The following is a 20,240-nucleotide window of genomic DNA, read 5'->3' on the forward strand; positions in this document are numbered from 1 at the left end:
TCCAACCGGCACCACCCGGTAACCTCAAGCCCATTACCGGATCAAGGTCCCATTAACCAGTCACCCCTATAAATAACCCTAGCCAGGGTACAAAACCCCCCCTCACCATCCGCCAGCTCCATCACCTGCCTGCCCCTCTCTCTCTCTCTCTCATAATTAGAGGATAAGACCATACCAGACCAAAATCCAAACCCAAAACAACGCAGCCCTCAAATCTCTCTCATTTATATCTTTCTCTCTTTTAGATCAAAACCTATAAAAGAAACTTTTTTTAAATTCTTCCCTCTCTCTTTATTTTCTTTCTAATTTTTTTTTTCCTTTTAAAGCTCTAACTTTTGGGTCTTTAATCTTTGAACAAACCCTAGATTTACCTTATTTTTCGCTTGATTCAGGGTTTTGTTAACTGGGTTGGGACTAAACAGTTCAAAATTGAATCTTTTTGGTTAGATCTGTGTTTTTTATTAATTAATGAGGTTGGATTCATCTTTTTTGGCTGTGAAATCGAAAACCCAGATAAGAAGATTCAGTTTTTAGCTGTTGAAACAAAAACCCAGATATAAAAGTTTATTTTTTAGTCGTCAAAGGACAAACCTAGATAAAAAAAACCTAGTTTTTTGGTGTGAAAAGAGGAACCAAAACAAAAAAAAAATTGATAGTGTTTTTGTTGAGGGATTATTGGGGTAGTGTGGAACACAAAAGGAAGAAATGGCAGAGCAAGGAGGCTTGGAAGGTAGCCAGCCAGTGGATCTCTCCAAGCATCCTTCTGGCATTGTTCCCACCCTCCAGTAAGTCCCTTTGCCTTTTTCTTTCCATAAATCAAAGCTATTTGCTTTATATTTGTATTTTGGGTATGCCTACATGTGTGTTTTGATCTAGGTGATGTGAAGAATTTGTGGAAGCTTTGCGTTTTTTTGGGTTGATTGCAGTTGTGTTTGTTTGATTTTCCTAAAATAAGGCTTGTGTGGTTGTGGTGATGTTTATAAATTGGAAGGAGAAGAAAGTAGTGAGTGCGATTATGTTGTTTGTAATAGCTTTTTGAAGGCTGTGAAGTGTTTTTTTGATGTAAGTTGATCAGTGCTTAGGGCTTAACACTGGGGAAGGCTTCAGCGGTGGAGCTGGGTTTTTTTCACGTATGTAGTAGTCAAAGGAAAAGAACCTTCGTTTGATGTTTGTTAAATATTGTGAATGAGAAGCGGAAGAGAAGAAGTGGGATTTGTTTGCCAACGTGCAGTTGTAAATGAACCTTTCTTGAATAATAAACTTGAGCAGCATGCTTGTTATTTCTTGTTTATTTTTATGATGATTTATCATATGGAAAATTGTTGTTTTCTACATGGAATGAAGTTGTTCTCAATTAAAAGTTGAAGCTTTATAAAACAGATTTGCATGTGATGATCTTTGCTTGCAATAGGAAGTTGTTCCCTGACTAGATTTTGACAATGCAAAAGGAGTTTTACAGGTAGAGTCGAACAAGTTTATGTTTGTCTCATCCTGGAGGCATAAGAAAGAATTTAAATTATTACAGATTTTATTAGAAACTCGCATAAAAAGTGACTTAAATCAAGCTTGAAATGGCATTGCTCGCCTACTACAATCATAGAGCCTTCTTTGCTAGGCCACAGTTCCAGATTCTGTGGCTTACCTCTAGAGGATAAAGTTATATGGTTTGTTATTTACATGTTATAATCTGCCTGTTACAATGAGAGATAATAAATATATAAAATAGAAAACATAGTTTTCTGTATTTGTCAATTAATTTTCCGCTGCTGCTTTGGAGCCATTTGAACTATTTTTACTTCTGTTAAGCTAGAGGCAAGTTTCCAGGAAGTTGAGGATCTTTTGCACCTTTTCTGGTTTACATGTGGCAGCTAAAAAGTTTAAAAACCATGTCTTTTTGTACTATGCCTCGTTAGTTCGTCGGAGAGAGGTCTTTTTGTTAATTTGATACATTACCTCACAGCTAAAATCATCTATAACAAATATGTGGTCTTGGTTGTGTTATAACTTTGAATTTTAACCTGGTATCAGGAGGTATGGAGCTCAAATAGAGGTATTGAGTTATTATACATCGGAGAGATTGTATAAAATTGCTGTGTTTCTCACTTTTGAATTCAGCTTTGACTTTGTTTCTCTCAATATGAAGATAAATGTCAAGAAGTGGCTTTGTTTGACACTATTTAGATTTGACATTCCACTGTCTTTTCCCATGCTTTATTTTGTTTTCGGCTCACCATATTCTTTCTTTTCCTTCAAAAATGATTCATCAATATTGAGTAATCTATGTTAAATTTTGACATTTTATGGTTATGGTTTCAACCCTGTACTTTTAGGAACATTGTTTCAACAGTGAACTTGGATTGCAAGCTGGAACTTAAGCAAATTGCCCTGCAAGCCCGTAATGCAGAATATAATCCCAAGGTATGCCTGTGATAACTTCCAGATACAAACTCTGTTGCTTTTGGTCTATGTGGTCCCTCACCTTTTATGCATGTTCATCCAGCGTTTTGCTGCAGTCATCATGCGGATTAGGGAACCAAAAACTACAGCATTGATTTTTGCCTCTGGCAAGATGGTGAGTTATCTGCTTCTGAAAGTTATGCTTACTGATGGCTGTATATTGGCTGTTGCTTTCAATGTATGCTACATGGATTTGTTATATTACCAATGGTTTCAATGAACGTTGCTTGAACTGGAACATTGTGACATGAGTGTTGTGTAATTGAGAAAAGTCATGCGGAGAACTGCAGGAAAGAACTATATAATATTTAAGGATAGATTTAAGTCTATTGATGATAAATTAAGGGATGGTTATTTGAGATGGCCTGGCCTTACCAAGCTTGTACCCATAGTTGCATTGATGTGGAATGGTGATTGGAATGAAGTTTTGGGAGTGAGGAGTGATTTAGGTGGTTCAAAAAACTGCTGCTGATTGAAGTGATAAATAATTAAATACTGATCTAGCATTACAATGGCTTATAAAAAGTTTAGGCCCATATCGAAACTGAATGATGAAAAGGGTGCATTCCAACAATTTATCCAGTTTGTGAATGATGTTCAGTTGAGTTGAGGTGCTGAATATTGTATTATTCTGTTTAAACTCTGGAAGGTTTCTGAGTTTTGCTTTTATTGAAGATTGTGGGTTATCAGTATCATAGCCAAAATCATTGTGTGGTGCTAATTCTACTTATGTATATTTTGGTGATATCCTGTAGTCCTTTGTCTGAAAGAGTTTGTTTTCCTGCTGTATCAGGTGTGCACAGGTGCCAAGAGCGAACAGCAATCTAAACTGGCTGCGAGAAAGGTATTGCCTTCTTCGTTGAGGATAATTAGTATGTTTTCTGTAAAATCTTTTCACAAAGAAGGAAAGTTGACTCCAATGTTAATTTGTACCACTTCCTTCCAAACAGAAACTTTTTATCCTTATTTTTCAATATATTTATTTCAGGATGGTCTCTAACAATTTCCTCCTAAAACTAAATCTAGTTTTCTCTATCTTCCGTTTGGTAAACAATATATCACAACTAGATATTCATTTATAAATTTCTTGTGACACACAAATACCCTTCGGTAGGAAGATTTTTGGTGGACCTTTCCATATTCATCATGTGGGAAACATTATTCTGTAGTATTCTCCAACAAATAAATGCATTCTGTTGTTTTTCATGGAAGAGTGAAACCATAGACTGAAGTGAAGAATGGAGATGTGTGACAAGTATAACAGGACTTGCATGTTTTTTCTTGAAATGCTTTTATTTTGACAAGATTCTCATTCAAAATTGAATCTATTTTTTCCCCAGTATGCTCGAATTATCCAAAAGCTTGGCTTTGCTGCCAAATTTAAGGTGTCATTACTCTCTCTCTCTCTCTCTCTCTTGTGCACACACACGGACAAGTTTCTTCTGGTTAATTTGAGCTGTTGTCTTTTGAAGTTCCTTTCTTGCTTAAATTTCCGCATTGCAACTGCCAGGACTTCAAGATTCAGAATATTGTTGGCTCTTGTGATGTCAAGTTCCCCATTAGACTTGAAGGGCTCGCATACTCCCATGGTGCTTTCTCAAGTGTAAGTAAAAGCCATAATCTGCTGAACAGAGGCTCCATTTGGCCTAGCGGGAAGAGGGCTGCTTTAAATAGCTTTACGTTTATGGGTCTTACTGCTTAAGGGAGTCGAAAGTATACAGCAGAAATTGTGTTTTACTAATATCACTTTCAGCAGCTGTTGCTGCCAAACAGAGCCTTACTCTTGTGCCTGTATTTTATTCGATTAGTGTGAATTTTAAAACTCTTGTGCTGTACTTGTGCAAGTATGAAGTCTAAAGGATGTGCTTTGTGTAGGACTTGTGTTGTATTTATGCAGTATAAGCCTTAGTTGTGATCTATTTATGCAGTATGAACCTGAACTCTTTCCGGGTCTAATATATCGCATGAAACAACCAAAGATTGTGCTCCTTATTTTTGTCTCTGGAAAAATTGTGATCACTGGAGCCAAGGTAAATCCAAAGATCTCTTGTTCATCATCTGTGATCTGCATACTGATGGAGTTTGGTTGCTGATACTTCTTTTTGTTTGACATTTTAGGTGAGAGAGGAGACATACACAGCCTTTGAAAATATATACCCTGTCCTTACAGAGTTCAGGAAAGTCCAGCAATGGTATACCTCTCAATCTCTGTGCCCTGCTTTATAACTGATCATTTAACTCTTATAATGCTTAATCTGTATGTCTTTTCTATTGGTTTGCAGATACATATTGAAATGGGCCTTTGGTGTTATTGTGGATAGTCATGGATGATGTGGGTCCAAGTGTGTGCATATGTGAAGCTGTGACACAGCCTTCATGGCTCCGGGTCTGTCGCTGTATTCTAATGTGTTTGGTCTCTTACCCACCGAACGTGGGTGTGTCCTGGGGGAAAGTGCTTTTGTAATGTGTAATTAGTGAGGCGCGTAGGAGTTGCAAGGGAAGGGCGTGGGACTGAATAACATGTTTTTTGTTTTTTAGCCAATGCGGATTACACTTGGATAATTTTAATGTTAAAAACTTAGTTCCAATTTTGACTCGAACCGTGTTTCTAACATTCTTACTGTTCATGTTTATTTAGTTATATCTACCTCGCGAAACTTAAATTGTACAGTAATGACCAATGAGAGATCTATCTCTGATAAGATGTTGATCAACCGGACAACCTGTGCAATGGTGGCTATTTGTTCAGAATATATCACAGATGTTTGTGGTTTGATAAGTCGTATGTTACTTTGATGAGCACGCTCTCGAGTCTCAACATTTTCGTTAACTTTTTAGCTGGTGATTAGTATTTTTGTTCTGTTATTTTGTTGTTATTTAACATGACAAGGAATATATAATACGAGATGACTTGCCCGCGTGTTGTCGCGGGTTTATAAAATAAATATATTTGATATTGTTATAATTGTGAACCAGTGCTAGATAAGTAATAGAAATTAAAGTTGTGATGAAGCAAATATTTCATGACGGAAAAAAAAATTGTGTTGGTGATCAAAAACTTAGAGACTGAACAAAATGATTTGTAGCAATCTACAGTGTTTTGTGAGGAAAGATACAGTGCTTTCGCCACATGATTTAACTTTTCAGTTAATAAAAAGCAAAAAAAATTACAAAGCTAAATTCTCTACCAACTTAATATTAAAAAAAAAACCAACAAAGATAATTTTGGAAGGAAAAAAACCTATGAGAAAAAACGTTGCAGCAATTGATAATATTTTGCGAGGAAAACTATAGCGCTTTTCCCAATAAAATAAACTAAAAAACTATTTAAAGAAATATTGTAGCAATCCACAGTGTTTTGTGAGAAAAACTACAACGCTTTCCACATATGATTTAGCTTTATTGTAATTATAATTCTTAACCAACTCAGTATTCAAAAAAAAATCGACAAAGATAATTTTGGAAAAAATTATAAAAAAATCACTTGGAAAAACACTGCAACAATTCACAGTGTTTTAAAGAAAAAAAATAACAAAGTTAAATTCTTAATCGGCTCAATATTAAAAAAAAATCGATAGAGATAATTTTAGAAAAAAAAAACAAACACCAAAAAAAAGGAAAAAAAATCATGTTGGAAACATTGTAGCAATTCACATTGTTTTGTGATGAAAGCTACGGTGCTTCCCCACATGATTTAGCCTTATTTGTAATGACCTGTAATTGTAATTCACAAACAACTCAATATTAAAAAAATAAAATTGAAAAAGATAATTTGAAAAAAATTATAACAAAAAAACTACGCGGAGAGACATTGTAGCAATCCACAATGTTTTATGAGCAAAGCTACAATGCTTTCCCTACATGATTAAGCTTTATTACAAAGTTAAATTTTAACCAACTCAATATTTAAAAAAATAAAATCGACGAAGATAATTTTGAAAAAAAATATTATAAAAAAAGAAAACACAAAAGAAACTGGAAAAAAATCATGTGAGGAAAAACTGTATCAATTCATAGTGTTTTGTGAGGAAAAACTTGTATTTACTTGTAATTGCAATTCTTAACCAGCTTAATATTTAAAAAATAAAATTGACAAAGATAATTTTAAGGAAAAACATAACAAAAACCATGTGAGAAAAAACACTGTAGCAACCAACAGTAAGTTTCGAGGAAAGTTACAGTGCTTTCCTCACATATTGTAACTGTAATTTTTAACCAGCTCAATATTAAAAAATAAAATAAAAAAAGATAATTTCGGAGAAAATCATAAAAAAAACCATGCGGAGAAACACTATAGCAATCAACAATGTTTTAAAGAAAAAAAATTACAAAACTAAATTCTCAATCAGCTCCATATTAAAAAAAAATCGACAAATATAATTTTGAAAAATAAAGAAATAAAATAGAAAAACAATGTGGAAAAACATCGCAGCAATCCACAATATTTTAAAGAAAAAAATTACAAAGCAAAAATTTTAACCAGGCCAATATTTAAAAAATAAAATCAACAAAAATAATTTTGAAAAAACAAAAGAAAAGATAAACGAAAAAAAAAGAAAAATTAGGAAAGTTGAAAAAAAAATTTGAAAAAAAAGAAAAAAAAAGGAAAAGTTAGCAAAAAAAAAAAGGGAAGGAGAAGAATCACTGTGGATTACTTGTAATCCACAGTGATTTAGGTGTGGGGGAATAGTGATTCCCTCACGCCATTAAGATATTGTTGTAATAAATTTGGATAAAATCATAAATAAAATATTTTAATTAATTATATATTAACAATTTTAATTAATTAATAAATAATATTATAACAATTAAAATAAACAATATAAAAATCTAAACACCTTAAAATATATAATTCAAATAAAAATTCTTAAATGGTTTAAATAACTCAAAAATACAATACAATATAATTATGTTTAAAAAATTTCATTAACTAAAAATTAACAAACCTAAAATAAAAAATCTATTACTAAAACCAATCTCATTATCTTCATCTTGGTTGTTATTCCTCGTGACTAAATGTTTTAAATTGTAGTCAAATAGAAATCTATCATAGAGGAAAATATATGAACGAGCAACGTGTCTTTATATATTCCTTTTGAATGATCTTTACCAGTCACTTAAGTTGCCTCTTATTTCTATATAGGATGTCCCAATTATGGGAAAGAAGTCTATTGATAACTTGAGTCTATTAAATAATTTACAGCAAACCCATCTCTAGAAACAAGTCTTCAAGAATCAAGTATGTCAAGAAAAAAAACCCGATACAGAGAGGCAAGACGCGAGAGCATAGAAGATGAAGAGTGGAGACTTGAGGAAGGCAAACCAAGTAAAGAAAAGAAATGAGTGTTTTGAGAGAGAGAGAGAGAGAGAGAGAGAGAGAATGAAAGTTGTGGAACCATGGATAACTTGAGTTTTGAGAAAAGATAAAGGGAAAAGGGGAGATTGGGACTGGGGAGTGAGCAATGACCTGAAGGGGAGGGGAGTTAATTAATTTTTATATTTTTGTTCGTAAACTCAATCCGAGCTTACTGATTTAACCGAGTTTGATCGAGTTTGTTAATTTTTAAATTTTTAATCTAATTTTATATATCATGTACATATTAATTTATAAAATTATATAATTTTACAAGTTAACCATCTTGTTTTGTCCTGTGGATGGAAAACATAGCAAAGTTGAAAAGAGAGAGAGTTGCCGGTACAGAGCTGAGATTTCCCTTGGCTGCGTCCTTTGCTGGCATGTGGACTTCAAAGGGCAGGTCTTTCAATGGGACTCCTGGGTCTTAAATCAGTAAATGTACACAAGAGGAATAAAATGAAGGAGGAGTTGAGCAGCTGTGCTAGCACAAAGTTACCCTAATTGCAATTGATGTAGAAAGGGGGTGGTGCCTACCTCTGCATTGAATTTCCTGCCTATCAAAGTTGGCATATGCCTAGAAAGAAATTATCAGCAAAAAAATATATATTTAATTTAAACATGCTTAATTTACAATTTATTTGGTATTATGTTAATAGTTGATTTTTAAAGTATTTTTTTGTTTAAAAATATATTTTTTATTTTTTAAAATTTATTTTTAATGTTAAAATTCATTAAAATCATTAAAAAACAAATTAATTTAAAGGCAAAGAAAAAAAAATTAATTTTTTTAAAAATATTTTAAAAACATAAAAATAAAAGGGTTTTTAATAATAATAAAAATAAAAGAGTGTGCTGGCCGCGTGGGCACAACCTATGTGGCCATGCAGCTTGGCCGCGTGGGTTGAGTCCCACGATATATATATATATATATATTGAAGAATTAAAGTTTTTTAGTGCGATCACATACAAATCAAGAAATCATTTTCTCGTCGACAAATAAAAGTCCAAAATTTGAAGTGAAATTCTCATGCACTGAACAAAATCAAGAAGCAAAAGAATGGCAGATTTGTAAATTCAACCACATTCAAAGAAGATATTCGAGGAATAGAGAAGAGAACGAAAGGCACATGTGTATTAACATGTGGCAACGGTTTTTTCTCGTAAGCAGACTTTTTTTTTTTTCCGAGAAGATTTTTTCTTTTCTTTTACTTCCAAGAAACCAAAACCTTCAAAATGCCTACACAATCAAGACTTGTAGCAACTTCTCATTTCTCACGTTAACATCTATAAAGCACAAACAAGAAAGCAGTGTTCTTCCTCTCTGCCAATCTTTTCGTTTCTTGTAGTATAAAGTAGCTGATGGCTCAATTTACAGCACATGGTCGCTTGAAGTTTCCGTTTAACAATGATGGGGCTAGCTGGAAACTTCTTGGGAATGATTTTGTTGGTGGGTTGAGATCATTTCAGAGTCAGAAGAGAAAAATCAGGTTTCTCGGTACTAGTGGTACAAGGTTATATGCTGCTTCTTCTTTGAGCAAGAAACCCAAGCATTTTTACACTGAGGCAAGTCAAAGTGTTAGTGAGGTTAATGATGATAGTGAAGAAGATTATGAGAGGGATGAATTAGCTTGCTTTAGAGGCCTTGTCTTGGATATCTCTTACAGGTACCTCATGTCTCTCAATCCACATAATTCTTTTACTTCTTTTACTTGCTAGTATCGATTTTTTTATTGTTTGTTTGACTAGGTTCTTTATATAATTATTGATATTTGTTTTTTTTGCTTTGTTTGATAATATTGATTGGATTCTTTATTTAATGTCATGCTCTGTGTTCAGTTTTTAGTGTACAAATGGACTGCTTCACTGCATGATGCGTGAGATGCTTGCTATTTTGAACTAGTGAGTAGGTTTCTTGAAGTGTTGGTTTAAATCATTTTAGACAGTTATCTAAGAATTCTTTTATTCTTTTTCCCCTACTGTTTGATCATGAATTGAACCCAAAACATAGAATAACAATTCATGGATCGAAAGGTTATTGTTTTAAGCGAATGTCATTTGACAAGTTACACTAGCTGATTTTATGATGAAATAGCGAGTGTGATCGAAGTTTGGTGCATACTGCTTAGTATTCTACTGTACTGGAACATATGCCGATCACTTAAATGTGATTTGCTATGAATATTTTGCATCAAAGCTCTGCTTGTGCTCTAGATTTGCCAAAGATTGACTGAGAATGGGTAGCAATGCTTGTGGACTTGTAGTCTGAAGTGTAGTTCATATTCCTCTAAGAATGATAGTTTCAAATAATGGAAGATCGGTGTTTGCAGAAAGAATAGCTTTGGGTTAATGTTGTGTCCGATACACGTCTCTTAAAACCTCTCTGGCACATGGTTAATAACCTTCTGCTGATCTTAGAGTCCCATTGACCTCATTTCTCTTTGTTGATTGTGGGTTTCCATTTAACTTCTGTATCCCGCTTCCTTACTGCACTTCATTTCAACATCAGTAGAACAGGACAGAAAGATCAGAAGCTACAAGTTCTTTTTCTGGAAATGCTTGATTCAATCGCCGCTTTCTGTTCTTTTTCCTTTTTTTATTGTTTCTACCAATTTAGAAATATTTGGATAGATGTTTGTACATGGATCTGATTGTTCTTGTCCTGCACCAGGCCAGTCAATGTTGTGTGCTGGAGGCGTGCTATATGTTTGGAATTCATGGAGAAGGTCGGACCAATGTGGCTCCCTAATACACTTAGATTTGTGAACAGCAGTCATATACAGTTTGTAGTTCATGGTTGCAGCTTATGCAGTTAGTTTCTCACACAAATTTTGTATCAAAGAATGACAATGCGAATTAGTTTTTTAGCTTATCAAAGAATGATCATGTAGCATGGTGGGAAGCATACTGGTACATGATATGATTGCTATGACTAACTTGTTTCTGAAACAATACCACTTATTCCCTCATTCCTGCTATTCTGTAAACATATTGACACCACATTTTATTTTCTTAGCTTAAAAACGCCCACCCCTACCCCTACCCCTACCCCCACCCCCACCTCCCAGCCCCAACTCATGCACACATGCTCTCACAACTGCATACAAGTTATGCTTTACATTTGGTCTTTGATTTCTTTACCATTCTGTTTCCAGGCTGATGTACTAGAATATTATGATCAGGCTGTAAATTCCCCAAGCGGATCCTTTTACATACCAGCTGTATTAAGGGTAAGAATTCGAGGGCCGCATATGATCTAATTTATCTTTTCCCATCCATCCCTTTGCAGTTCCTGGATATATTTTTGTTCTCTCATCATTATTTTTTTTAAAATTTTATCTCAAAGTCCGACCTTTTTCTTGCTAAAATGTTCTTACTTCTTCACTTGCTTCCTGTTCCACTCAAACTTACTGTAAACTTCTGCTTTCAGGTTCCACATCTACTACAGGTCGTTAAGAGAAGAAGAATCAAAAGCAACCTTAGTCGCAAGAATATACTTTATAGGGACAACTATACTTGTCAGTAAGTAGCCTGCGACATATTAGTTCAAGTTTAATCTGTTGCTTCACACACACAAACACTGAAGTGTTGTGTGAGATGGCATTTGCATATGTTACTGCTTAGTTAGATGATGATTTGATCTCTGTAAGCACGTTGGGATATGTTTTTTTCAATTGTTTGAAACGTAGTCATCTTAGGTTCTTCGCTCATGTAGTAGGAAGGAAACAATCACTGTATCAATAGTAGGGAAAACGTGTTTGCATATGAAAGAAGAAACCCAAAATCTTGTTGTTGGGAGTTGACAGTAATGCAGATGCTCTCCCCTCTTATTTAACAACTTCTTTTCCAGTATTTCAAGATTCAATTTTATGCGGGCTTCCTGCTGGAATGGAATCAATATCCATGCTTCTCAAGTTTCTTAAAAGTTTAACTGAAAGTCCTGTTCATTATTAAGTTAGAAAGATGGTTCTTTCTTTCATGAAGATATATCTTAACCTAATGAATCTCTCTCTAGATACCCTTTTTGTGGCCAAGTTTGAAGATAAAGTCATCTTTAAAAGTCAGTGAACCTACGAAACTCCTCTTAATTTCAAAGCTTTGTGCATTACTATCACACACACATAAGCTAGTGATTGCATTATACACACATGCATATGACCCGCGTGACGAGGACAAACGCCTTTGTTCTCTCTTAATCTACAGGGGATGAGTAAACCTGCTAATAAATTGGTTTGCTTTGTTCCCTCAATGTGGTCCATGCTTGTGTGTTTATGATGCATTTAGAAAACCCAGCAAACTTTAGAATTTGCAGAATAATCCCAGCCAGTGAGCTACTATACTAAAAGGTTCTGGGTACTGGCATGCAATTGGCGAGACAGAGAAATATGCCATTTGACATTAAAATGAGTGCAAGTTTCATGAAGGATTACTTTTTCAATGCTGAATTTTATGCAGTCTATACTTTTCAAACTTTAGGATGAGATTCTCCATGCAGAGAAGAATCATATGAATGGCTGTTTATGTAGTGATTGTTGTATACTTGTGTATAGAATCATGAATCACTATGGCATTATAATTGTGGAGCTGTGGGTCACTTGTAGGCCAGAATGTCATTTTCTTTAACCAGGTTATTCAACATCAAAAAATACCCGAGGACTTCTAATTTGTTAGTATTATCACTCCCAATTTGCAAAATCAATGATTTAGCAAGTGAAGGAAAAATGCTCAAGTTTTACAAACTGAGTTCTAAAAATGGAGCTTCTTTATCTTTCTTTCCCTTTTCATGGCTATCAGATCCTTTTGGATTTTTTTTAATGTGGATATTGATTGATAAGTTCCTCTTGATGAAGATTAAATCTGTGCTGTTAGGTGGACACAAAAGTCATCATTATTTCTTCTTCACTTAAAATGAAAAGGAGGAAAAAATAAAAGTGCTTGGTATTTTGATTGATTTGCATGTGTTTGTGATCCATGTCATTTGGAAGATGGAAGCACTTCTTTCAGATGTTTTTGTTTTGTTTCCACAGTTTCTTGTTGTTTCCTTCCATCCTGAATGAAGTTATTATGTACAGGAAGAAATATACTAGTGGCATGCATGATCATAATTAATTGTTTCTTAGTGTTTAATTTAATACTCCCTTTGTGAATAGGTATTGTTCTTCTCGCGAGAACTTGACCATTGACCATGTTCTGCCAACTGCACGAGGAGGTGAATGGAAATGGGAAAATCTGGTAAGATACTAGTTGCAAGTCTAGGAAAATCTTCTTCTTCTTTTTTTTTTTTTTTTATGCAAACAAAGATTATTTGAAAGGAGAAACATAAATCAAAGAAAGGAAAGAGTTTCTTGACACCACAACGTGCCGATAAGAGAATACAATCTTATATCTGTTTGGTAACTTTGACTGTCCTTACTTTCCCTTTCCTTTTGATTTATTCTTTCAAACTTATTGGGATTACTTTGTAAGCATTCATTGCTGGTATTGATCTTCCAACTAATTGTCAAATCTGTCTGTATACATGATCCAGTATCTTATGTACTGCTAGTGTTGATGGTATGTTGGAACAGTTAATTAACTTTCAAACTTGTGTTTTTATTTTCCCTTTCTGGTTAATTATAATGGAAACACATATAAGCTCCATGGCCATACAATGTATGGAGGACATGGAAGGAATCAAGAGAAGAAAAGGAAGACTGAAAACTTGATGTAGTTTTACTTTTGGCATTTTGAAGTTCTTCACAGTTTCGGTGGCTTGCTTCCTCTTGTAACAGGTTGCTGCTTGTGCCAAATGCAACTCAAAGAAGGGTCAAAAAACTCCAGAGGAAGCAAACATGAAGCTGAGTAAGGTCCCCAAGGTATTATTTAGTTCTGATATTATTACAAGAATAAATGGTTGTAACTCAAGTATCGGTCCATGGAAAACTGTGATATTGCATGTTGTGGCTACAAGTAGTAAGCAGCGTTACCTTATTCTCGTTTTGAACGAAAACCAGATGACTTTTGGCAATGATCATCAATGTAAAACTGACCCAAACATGAAGTTTCATCAGCTGAACAGAAGAAATATTTTATGAAGAATTTCTACCCTTTATCTTGCAGGCCCCTAAAGATTATGACATACTTGCCATACCCCTAACAAGTGCAGCAATAAGGATGCTGAGGATGAGAAAGGGAATGCCTGAAGAGTGGCAACAATATCTAGCGAGGCCATCATCAGAGCCATGACATATATTCCAAGTTGAAGTTGTACATTCTCATGCTCAGTACATATGATTTTTCTAGTTCTTGGTGCCCAAATCTTATAGATGTATTCTGATGCAAATGTGAATTGCTTAGATTTTCTTTCGTTTGCCTCTATGTACTGGATAAACTCATGTAAACGAGACACTTACCTAACACAGCACCTTTAGTATTGTGCTAGGCTCTTGTTTGTCTTTTCAAATTCAAATGCTTGAACTTATACTCGTATAATGCCTTTGATCAAAAGTTGATGGTCTTGGATGGTTTTCTTCCAGTTCTCCTTTATACGATGATTTTATTTGGCAAATTTTCCAGAGCTCGATGCTTAGATTTGAATGAAGCTCTAATTGTGAAGATGTTTGCTTGCTTGTTTTCATGCTACTCCCCTTTCTTGATCGTGAGAGAATGAGGCGAATCCTCTCTCATGGCTTAAATTTAACAAGTGTAACCTGCCTGTATGATGCTGCAAGTTGATTTAGATGGATCTATGTAAATGCAGCTGGTTGCCAATTTTTTACTGATCGCTACACGCTCACACATGAACAACGATCACACACACATATCCATTTTATGCTTTCTGAATTTAATGGTGCCATTTCCAGCAACCTTCACTAATTTAAGAAAAATCTCGTGTTTTAGCTGTGGTGCTGCTAGGCAACTTTCTTTTTCCTTGTTCGTATGGCATTTGTTAACCACACAGACAACCAGTGGTTTTTGTGCTAATCCAAGATTTTGTTCTCTGAATTATAATCGAAGTATCCATGATCATCTGCTGATTTTCATCTCTACTGTGTGTTTTAGTTGCATCTTGAACCCCAATTAGTCAAGTCAGGCATATGTGCAAAAGGAATCTAAAGCTGTAAATATTCTTGCACCTTTTACTTTTCAAGTATTGAGGCCAGTGATGGAGTTGGGAAGACGGTGCATGCTTGTGGACTTTTTAGCATATGCATGGACAGAATCATAACTCAAGGCCTGAGCTACATACATTTATTCTCCACCTCATTATTGTCGGCAAGTACAATAATTCATACACTTATGACCTCTTAGCTCTTACAATGATTGCTTGCTGTGTCCTACAGTGTGCAGGTAGCAGGTAGCTGGGATGAGCCTGTCCACAGTGCCATTATTCTCACAGCAATGCTGCCCTGTGCCCAGTCACCGTCGAAACAAGGAAAGAGAGCCCAAAGTCTCCACCGGTACTGCCTTTGCTTTCTTCATACTTCTTCATAGGGCAGGGAAAAATGTGTGCAGGAAAAGTCTTTTGCTCTTTTACCAAGTAAAACACATCCCAAGAAGTTCATTGAATTGTGAACGCAGATCCCGTCTGAGAGAGCTCATGGTTTTGAGCTTCTGAATCTCGTAAAACTACTGTCAAGCTCCGACAGAAGCAAAAGCTACGGCTAAGATTGGATATCTATAGAGTTCGTGGGCAAAATATATGAAAAAAAGGTTTTAAATTCCTAATAAGAAAGAATAAAAACGCAATAATATTATAAAAGAAAAAATAAAAAACGGAAAAGGTATTAGATTTCTTGAAGTAAAGGAATAAAAAATATTACAATTATGACTAATTATAAAAAAGAAAATCCAACAGCTAATAATTACTTAAATGAAAAAAAGGAAAAATTATAAGCGTAAAAAGTATAAAATTTCTTTAGAAAAATAATTCATAATAAAAATTACTAAGATTTCTATTTTAGATATTAAGTTCATAAAAAACCAAGGGTATTTTAATTGATTCGAATTGTTTCAACTCATAATTCATACTTTAATATATAGTATTGAATAAATTAAATCTAAATCTTTAAAGCTAAAAAGGAAGCATATTTACTTCAAGATTTAACCGTATCAAATTATAAAGAAAAGAAATAAAGTGCAATATTTCTTACTTCATGTGTTAGGCAACCGTTTTGCACGCTTCGTTGGATTGCAAATTAACAGGAAAGCCGTCCAAACAATTATTTGCTTCAAGTGTTAAAATTACTGATTTTTATAAGAAGATATTAAAATTAGTTCTAAAAAATGAAAAAAAAAGTCTAAAGTTTAAAATCCAATAAAATACCATTTAGGAATAAAAATGTATATGAAACCAAATTTTTTCTTATATGAAGGGTTTTGTTTTTTGGCATGTAAAATATAGCTAGTTTATTGCCCGCGCTGTCGTTGATGGTTACACCAAATTATTTTTTTTGGAATGTAAACAAAATAATATCTAGACATAAATTTTTTTTAGCATTCTCATTAAACTTGGTCTGTCTCTCTATTTAGTCTGAATTTTAAATTAAATCGTATGAAAATTGTATCAACATGACTTTGTTGGTTGGGAAGGTCTAAAGAAAAAACATCAAAGGAAAAAAAATAGATCAGGTTAATCCTAGGTAGCCCACCAGACCATCGACCTGAGTTATAGATTCTAATGGGTTGAATTAATTTTTTTATTTTATTATATAATAAAAAATATATGTAGAAAAATTAATGATTTTTTTTAAAGCATGAAGGGTTGTGAAAAAAAAATTACTAATATTATAAAAAGAACACTACGATCTTATTAAAAAACTAAGTAAAATTTGAACAGTGTTTATGAGATAATATCCTTAATATAGTTTAATTAATTTTTAATGAATTTTAATAAAAATAGAAGAAAAAAATAAAAATAAAAAGTCATAAAGGCCTTAAAAAGAAGGACAAACACTTGTGCCTGAGTGGCCTAGTGTGTCTAGTCTATAACAAAGAAGGTTAAACACGTGTGGGCATGCAAGGTCACGACTGACCGCGTACCTGGCCATCTCTTTTTTCTTGTTTAAAATGGGTAGACAATGCATGAGCAAGTAGACCACGCGTTGTTCACTAGTATGATCTTTGGGCACTTCAATTGAATGAAAAGTCAGGTTTCGCCTCATTCGACCTCCAAATCATGTGTTCAACTCTCTTTTTTTTTAATTAAAAACACCTAAAAATACCTTAATGAACTCATTGTTAAATAATATTTATGTAGTCTTATTTATTAAGGGTAGAATAGTACTTTTAGTTTGACCTATATATACTTTATTTGTATTTAGGTTAAGACTATGCATTCATAATATACAGATTATTCAGAATTCTAGCCTCCTTTCTCTATTTGATCTCAATTAATTTAACATGGTATCAGAGCTGGTTTTATGAAACGAGGCTTAATCCCAAGTACAAGTTCGCGGATCCAACTTGGTATTTCGTCAGTTTCTGCAATTATTTTGGTATTTCGTCTACCCTTCAGCTTTTGCAATTTGGTATTTGTGTTCAGTTTCTGCAAATTGGTTTTGTGTTTTGGAGTAATCGTATAATTTTGAGAAGATATTTGTTTAGTTTCTGCAATCTCTGTTCAGTTTCTGCAATTTGGTATTTTGTTTTCCGCTGCTTTTGCATTCTGGTTCTCTGTGATTGTTAATTATGGCTACTGAAAGAGATGATTCGCTTCAGTCTGTGAGTGTGAGGTTGGATGGGAAGAACTATTCGTATTGGAGCTATGTAATGCGAAATTTTCTTAAGGGTAAGAAGATGTGGGGGTATGTTAGTGGAACTTATATAATACCTAAGAATATTGAGGAGGGGGATGCTGTTTTGATAGATACATGGGAAACAAATAATGCAAAGATCATTACTTGGATCAACAATTCTGTTGAGCATTCGATAGGTATGCAGTTGGCGAAGTATGAGACATCAAAAGAGGTTTGGGATCATCTGCAAAGGTTATTCACGCAATCAAATTTTGCAAAACAGTATCAATTAGAGAATGACATACGAGCTCTTCATCAGAAGAATATGAGTATTCAAGAGTTTTATTCTGCTATGACAGATCTTTGGGATCAATTGGCTCTTACAGAATCAACAGAATTAAAGGCATGTGGTGCCTATATTGAGCGTAGAGAGCAGCAATGGTACAGTTTTTAACAGCACTTCGCAGTGACTTCGAAGGACTTAGAGGTTCAATTCTGCATCGTACTCCACTGCCTTCTGTTGACTCTGTTGTCAGTGAGTTATTGGCTGAAGAAATACGTCTTCAGTCTTATTCTGAAAAGGGAATTCTTTCTGCTTCAAATCCTTCTGTACTAGTAGTACCTTCTAAGCCATTCTCTAATCATCAGAACAAGCCTTACACAAGGGTTGGCTTTGATGAGTGCAGTTTCTGTAAGCAGAAAGGTCATTGGAAGGCTTAGTGTCCTAAGTTGAGACATCAGAATCAAGCTTGGAAGTCTGGCAGTCAGTCACAATCTAATGCTCATCGACCACCTCAGGGTTATAAACCACCACACCACAATACTGCAGCAATAGCTTCCTCAGGCTCTATTACCGATCCTAATACTTTGGCTGAGCAATTTCAGAAGTTTCTCTCCTTGCAGCCACAAGCAATGTCCGCTTCTTCCATAGGTCAGTTGTCTCATAGTTCCTCAGGTATGTCACACTCTAAATGGGTCTTGGATTCTGGTGCTTCCCATCATATGTCTCCAGATTCCTCATCTTTTACCTCAGTGTCCCCTTTGTCCTCCATTCCTGTTATGACTGCTGATGGCACTCCTATGCCCTTAGCAGGTGTTGGTTCTGTTGTCACACCTCACTTGTCTCTCCCTAATGTTTATCTTATTCCAAAACTCAAATTGAATCTTGCGTCTGTTGGTCAAATATGTGATTCTGGTGATTATTTAGTCATGTTTTCTGGTTCTTTTTGTTGTGTACAGGATCTGCAGTCTCAGAAGCTGATTGGGACAGGCCGTAGGGAGAATGGACTATATATTTTGGATGAGTTAAAAGTGCCAGTTGCTGCTGCTGCCGCAGCTGCTACTACTGCTGATTTGTCTTCCTTTCGTTTGAGTCTTTCATCTTCTAGTTTTTATTTATGGCATTCCCGTCTAGGTCATGTTTCATCATCTCGTTTGAGATTTTTGGCATCCACAGGAGCTTTAGGAAATTTGAAAACTTGTGACATTTCTGATTGTAGTGGATGTAAATTGGCAAAATTTTCTGCTTTACCTTTTAATCGAAGTATTTCTGTTTCATCTTCACCATTTGATTTGATTCATTCTGATGTATGGGGACCTTCTCCTGTTTCCACAAAAGAAGGGTCTCGATATTATGTCTCTTTTATTGATGATCATACTCGTTATTGTTGGGTTTATTTAATGAAACATCGTTCTGAATTCTTTGAGATATATGCAGCTTTTCGAGCTCTTATCAAAACTCAACATTCTGCTGTGATCAAATGCTTTAGGTGTGATTTGGGTGGGGAATACACCTCTAATAAATTTTGTCAAATGCTTGCCTTAGATGGAACCATCCACCAAACTTCATGTACATATACTCCTGAACAAAATGGTGTAGCTGAAAGAAAACATAGGCACATTGTCGAAACTGTTCGTTCTCTCTTGTTGTCTGCTTTTGTTCCTAGTGAGTTTTGGGGAGAAGCTGTTCTTACTGCTATAAGTTTGATTAATACAATTCCATCTTCTCATAGTTCGGGTCTATCTCCTTTTGAAAAGTTATATGGGTATGTCCCTGATTATTCCTCATTTAGAGTCTTTGGTTGTACTTGTTTCGTTCTTCGTCCTCATGTAGAACGCAGTAAGCTATCCCCTCGATCCGTTATTTGTGTCTTTCTGGGTTATGGTGAAGGTAAAAAGGGGTATCGTTGTTTTGATCCAATAACTCAGAAACTTTATGTGTCTCGTCATGTTGTCTTCCTTGAGCATATACCTTTCTTTTCTATTCCATCCACTACTCATAGCCTGATAAAATCTGATCTTATTCATATAGATCCTTTTTCTGAGGATTCTGGTAATGATACCTCTCCCTATGTTCGATCAATTTGTACTCATAACTCTGCAGGTACTGGTACTTTACTCTCTGGCACACCTGAAGCTCCATTCTCATCTACAGCCCCTTAAGCTTCATCTGAGATTATGGATCCACCTCCACGTCAGTCCATCCGCATTCGTAAGTCCACAAAACTACCAGATTTCGCTTATTCTTGTTATTCTTCATCATTTACTTCCTTTTTAGCTTCTATTCATTGTCTCTTTGAGCCCTCTTCCTATAAAGAGGCAATTCTTGATCCGCTTTGGCAGCAAGCTATGGATGAGGAACTTTTTGCTTTGCATAAGATAGATACTTGGGATCTGGTTCCTCTACCTCCTGGTAAGAGTGTTGTTGGTTGTCG

At 34.8% G+C, this 20,240-nt stretch overlaps 1 protein-coding gene across 2 annotated transcripts; it reads left to right on the forward strand.

Moving 5' to 3' along the window:
• Positions 1-92: 92 nt before the first annotated feature.
• LOC7489675 (TATA-box-binding protein 2) lies at positions 93-14,281 on the forward strand. Of its 2 annotated transcripts, XM_052446358.1 has the most exons (16): positions 93-785; positions 2,331-2,418; positions 2,501-2,572; positions 3,251-3,301; positions 3,798-3,842; positions 3,968-4,060; positions 4,386-4,487; positions 4,576-4,649; positions 9,015-9,121; positions 9,189-9,477; positions 10,482-10,536; positions 10,966-11,040; positions 11,241-11,332; positions 12,961-13,042; positions 13,582-13,665; positions 13,910-14,281. In XM_052446358.1, exons 1-16 carry the CDS (start codon positions 706-708, stop codon positions 14,033-14,035), a joined length of 1,515 nt encoding a protein of 504 aa, XP_052302318.1. In that variant the 5' UTR covers positions 93-705; the 3' UTR covers positions 14,036-14,281. The 2 variants fall into 2 exon arrangements, with proteins under 2 accessions (XP_052302318.1, XP_002319167.3); XM_002319131.4 differs by lacking the exons at positions 9,015-9,121; positions 9,189-9,477; positions 10,482-10,536; ... (3 more) ...; positions 13,582-13,665; positions 13,910-14,281 and adding an exon at positions 4,740-5,057 and having other exon boundaries at positions 96-785.
• Positions 14,282-20,240: the final 5,959 nt, after the last annotated feature.

The sequence above is a fragment of the Populus trichocarpa genome, chromosome 13 (genome assembly GCF_000002775.5).
Source record: "Populus trichocarpa isolate Nisqually-1 chromosome 13, P.trichocarpa_v4.1, whole genome shotgun sequence".
Lineage (NCBI taxonomy): Eukaryota > Viridiplantae > Streptophyta > Magnoliopsida > Malpighiales > Salicaceae > Populus > Populus trichocarpa.

Coding starts and splice junctions, on each gene's coding strand:
- LOC7489675 (XM_052446358.1), top strand. CDS start 706: ATGGCAGAGCAAGGAGGCTTGGAAGGTAGCCAGCCAGTGGATCTCTCC. Junction 3,843..3,967: donor GCTTTGCTGCCAAATTTAAG/GTGTCATTACTC, acceptor TGCAACTGCCAG/GACTTCAAGATTCAGAATAT. Junction 11,333..12,960: donor AGGGACAACTATACTTGTCA/GTAAGTAGCCTG, acceptor CTTTGTGAATAG/GTATTGTTCTTCTCGCGAGA.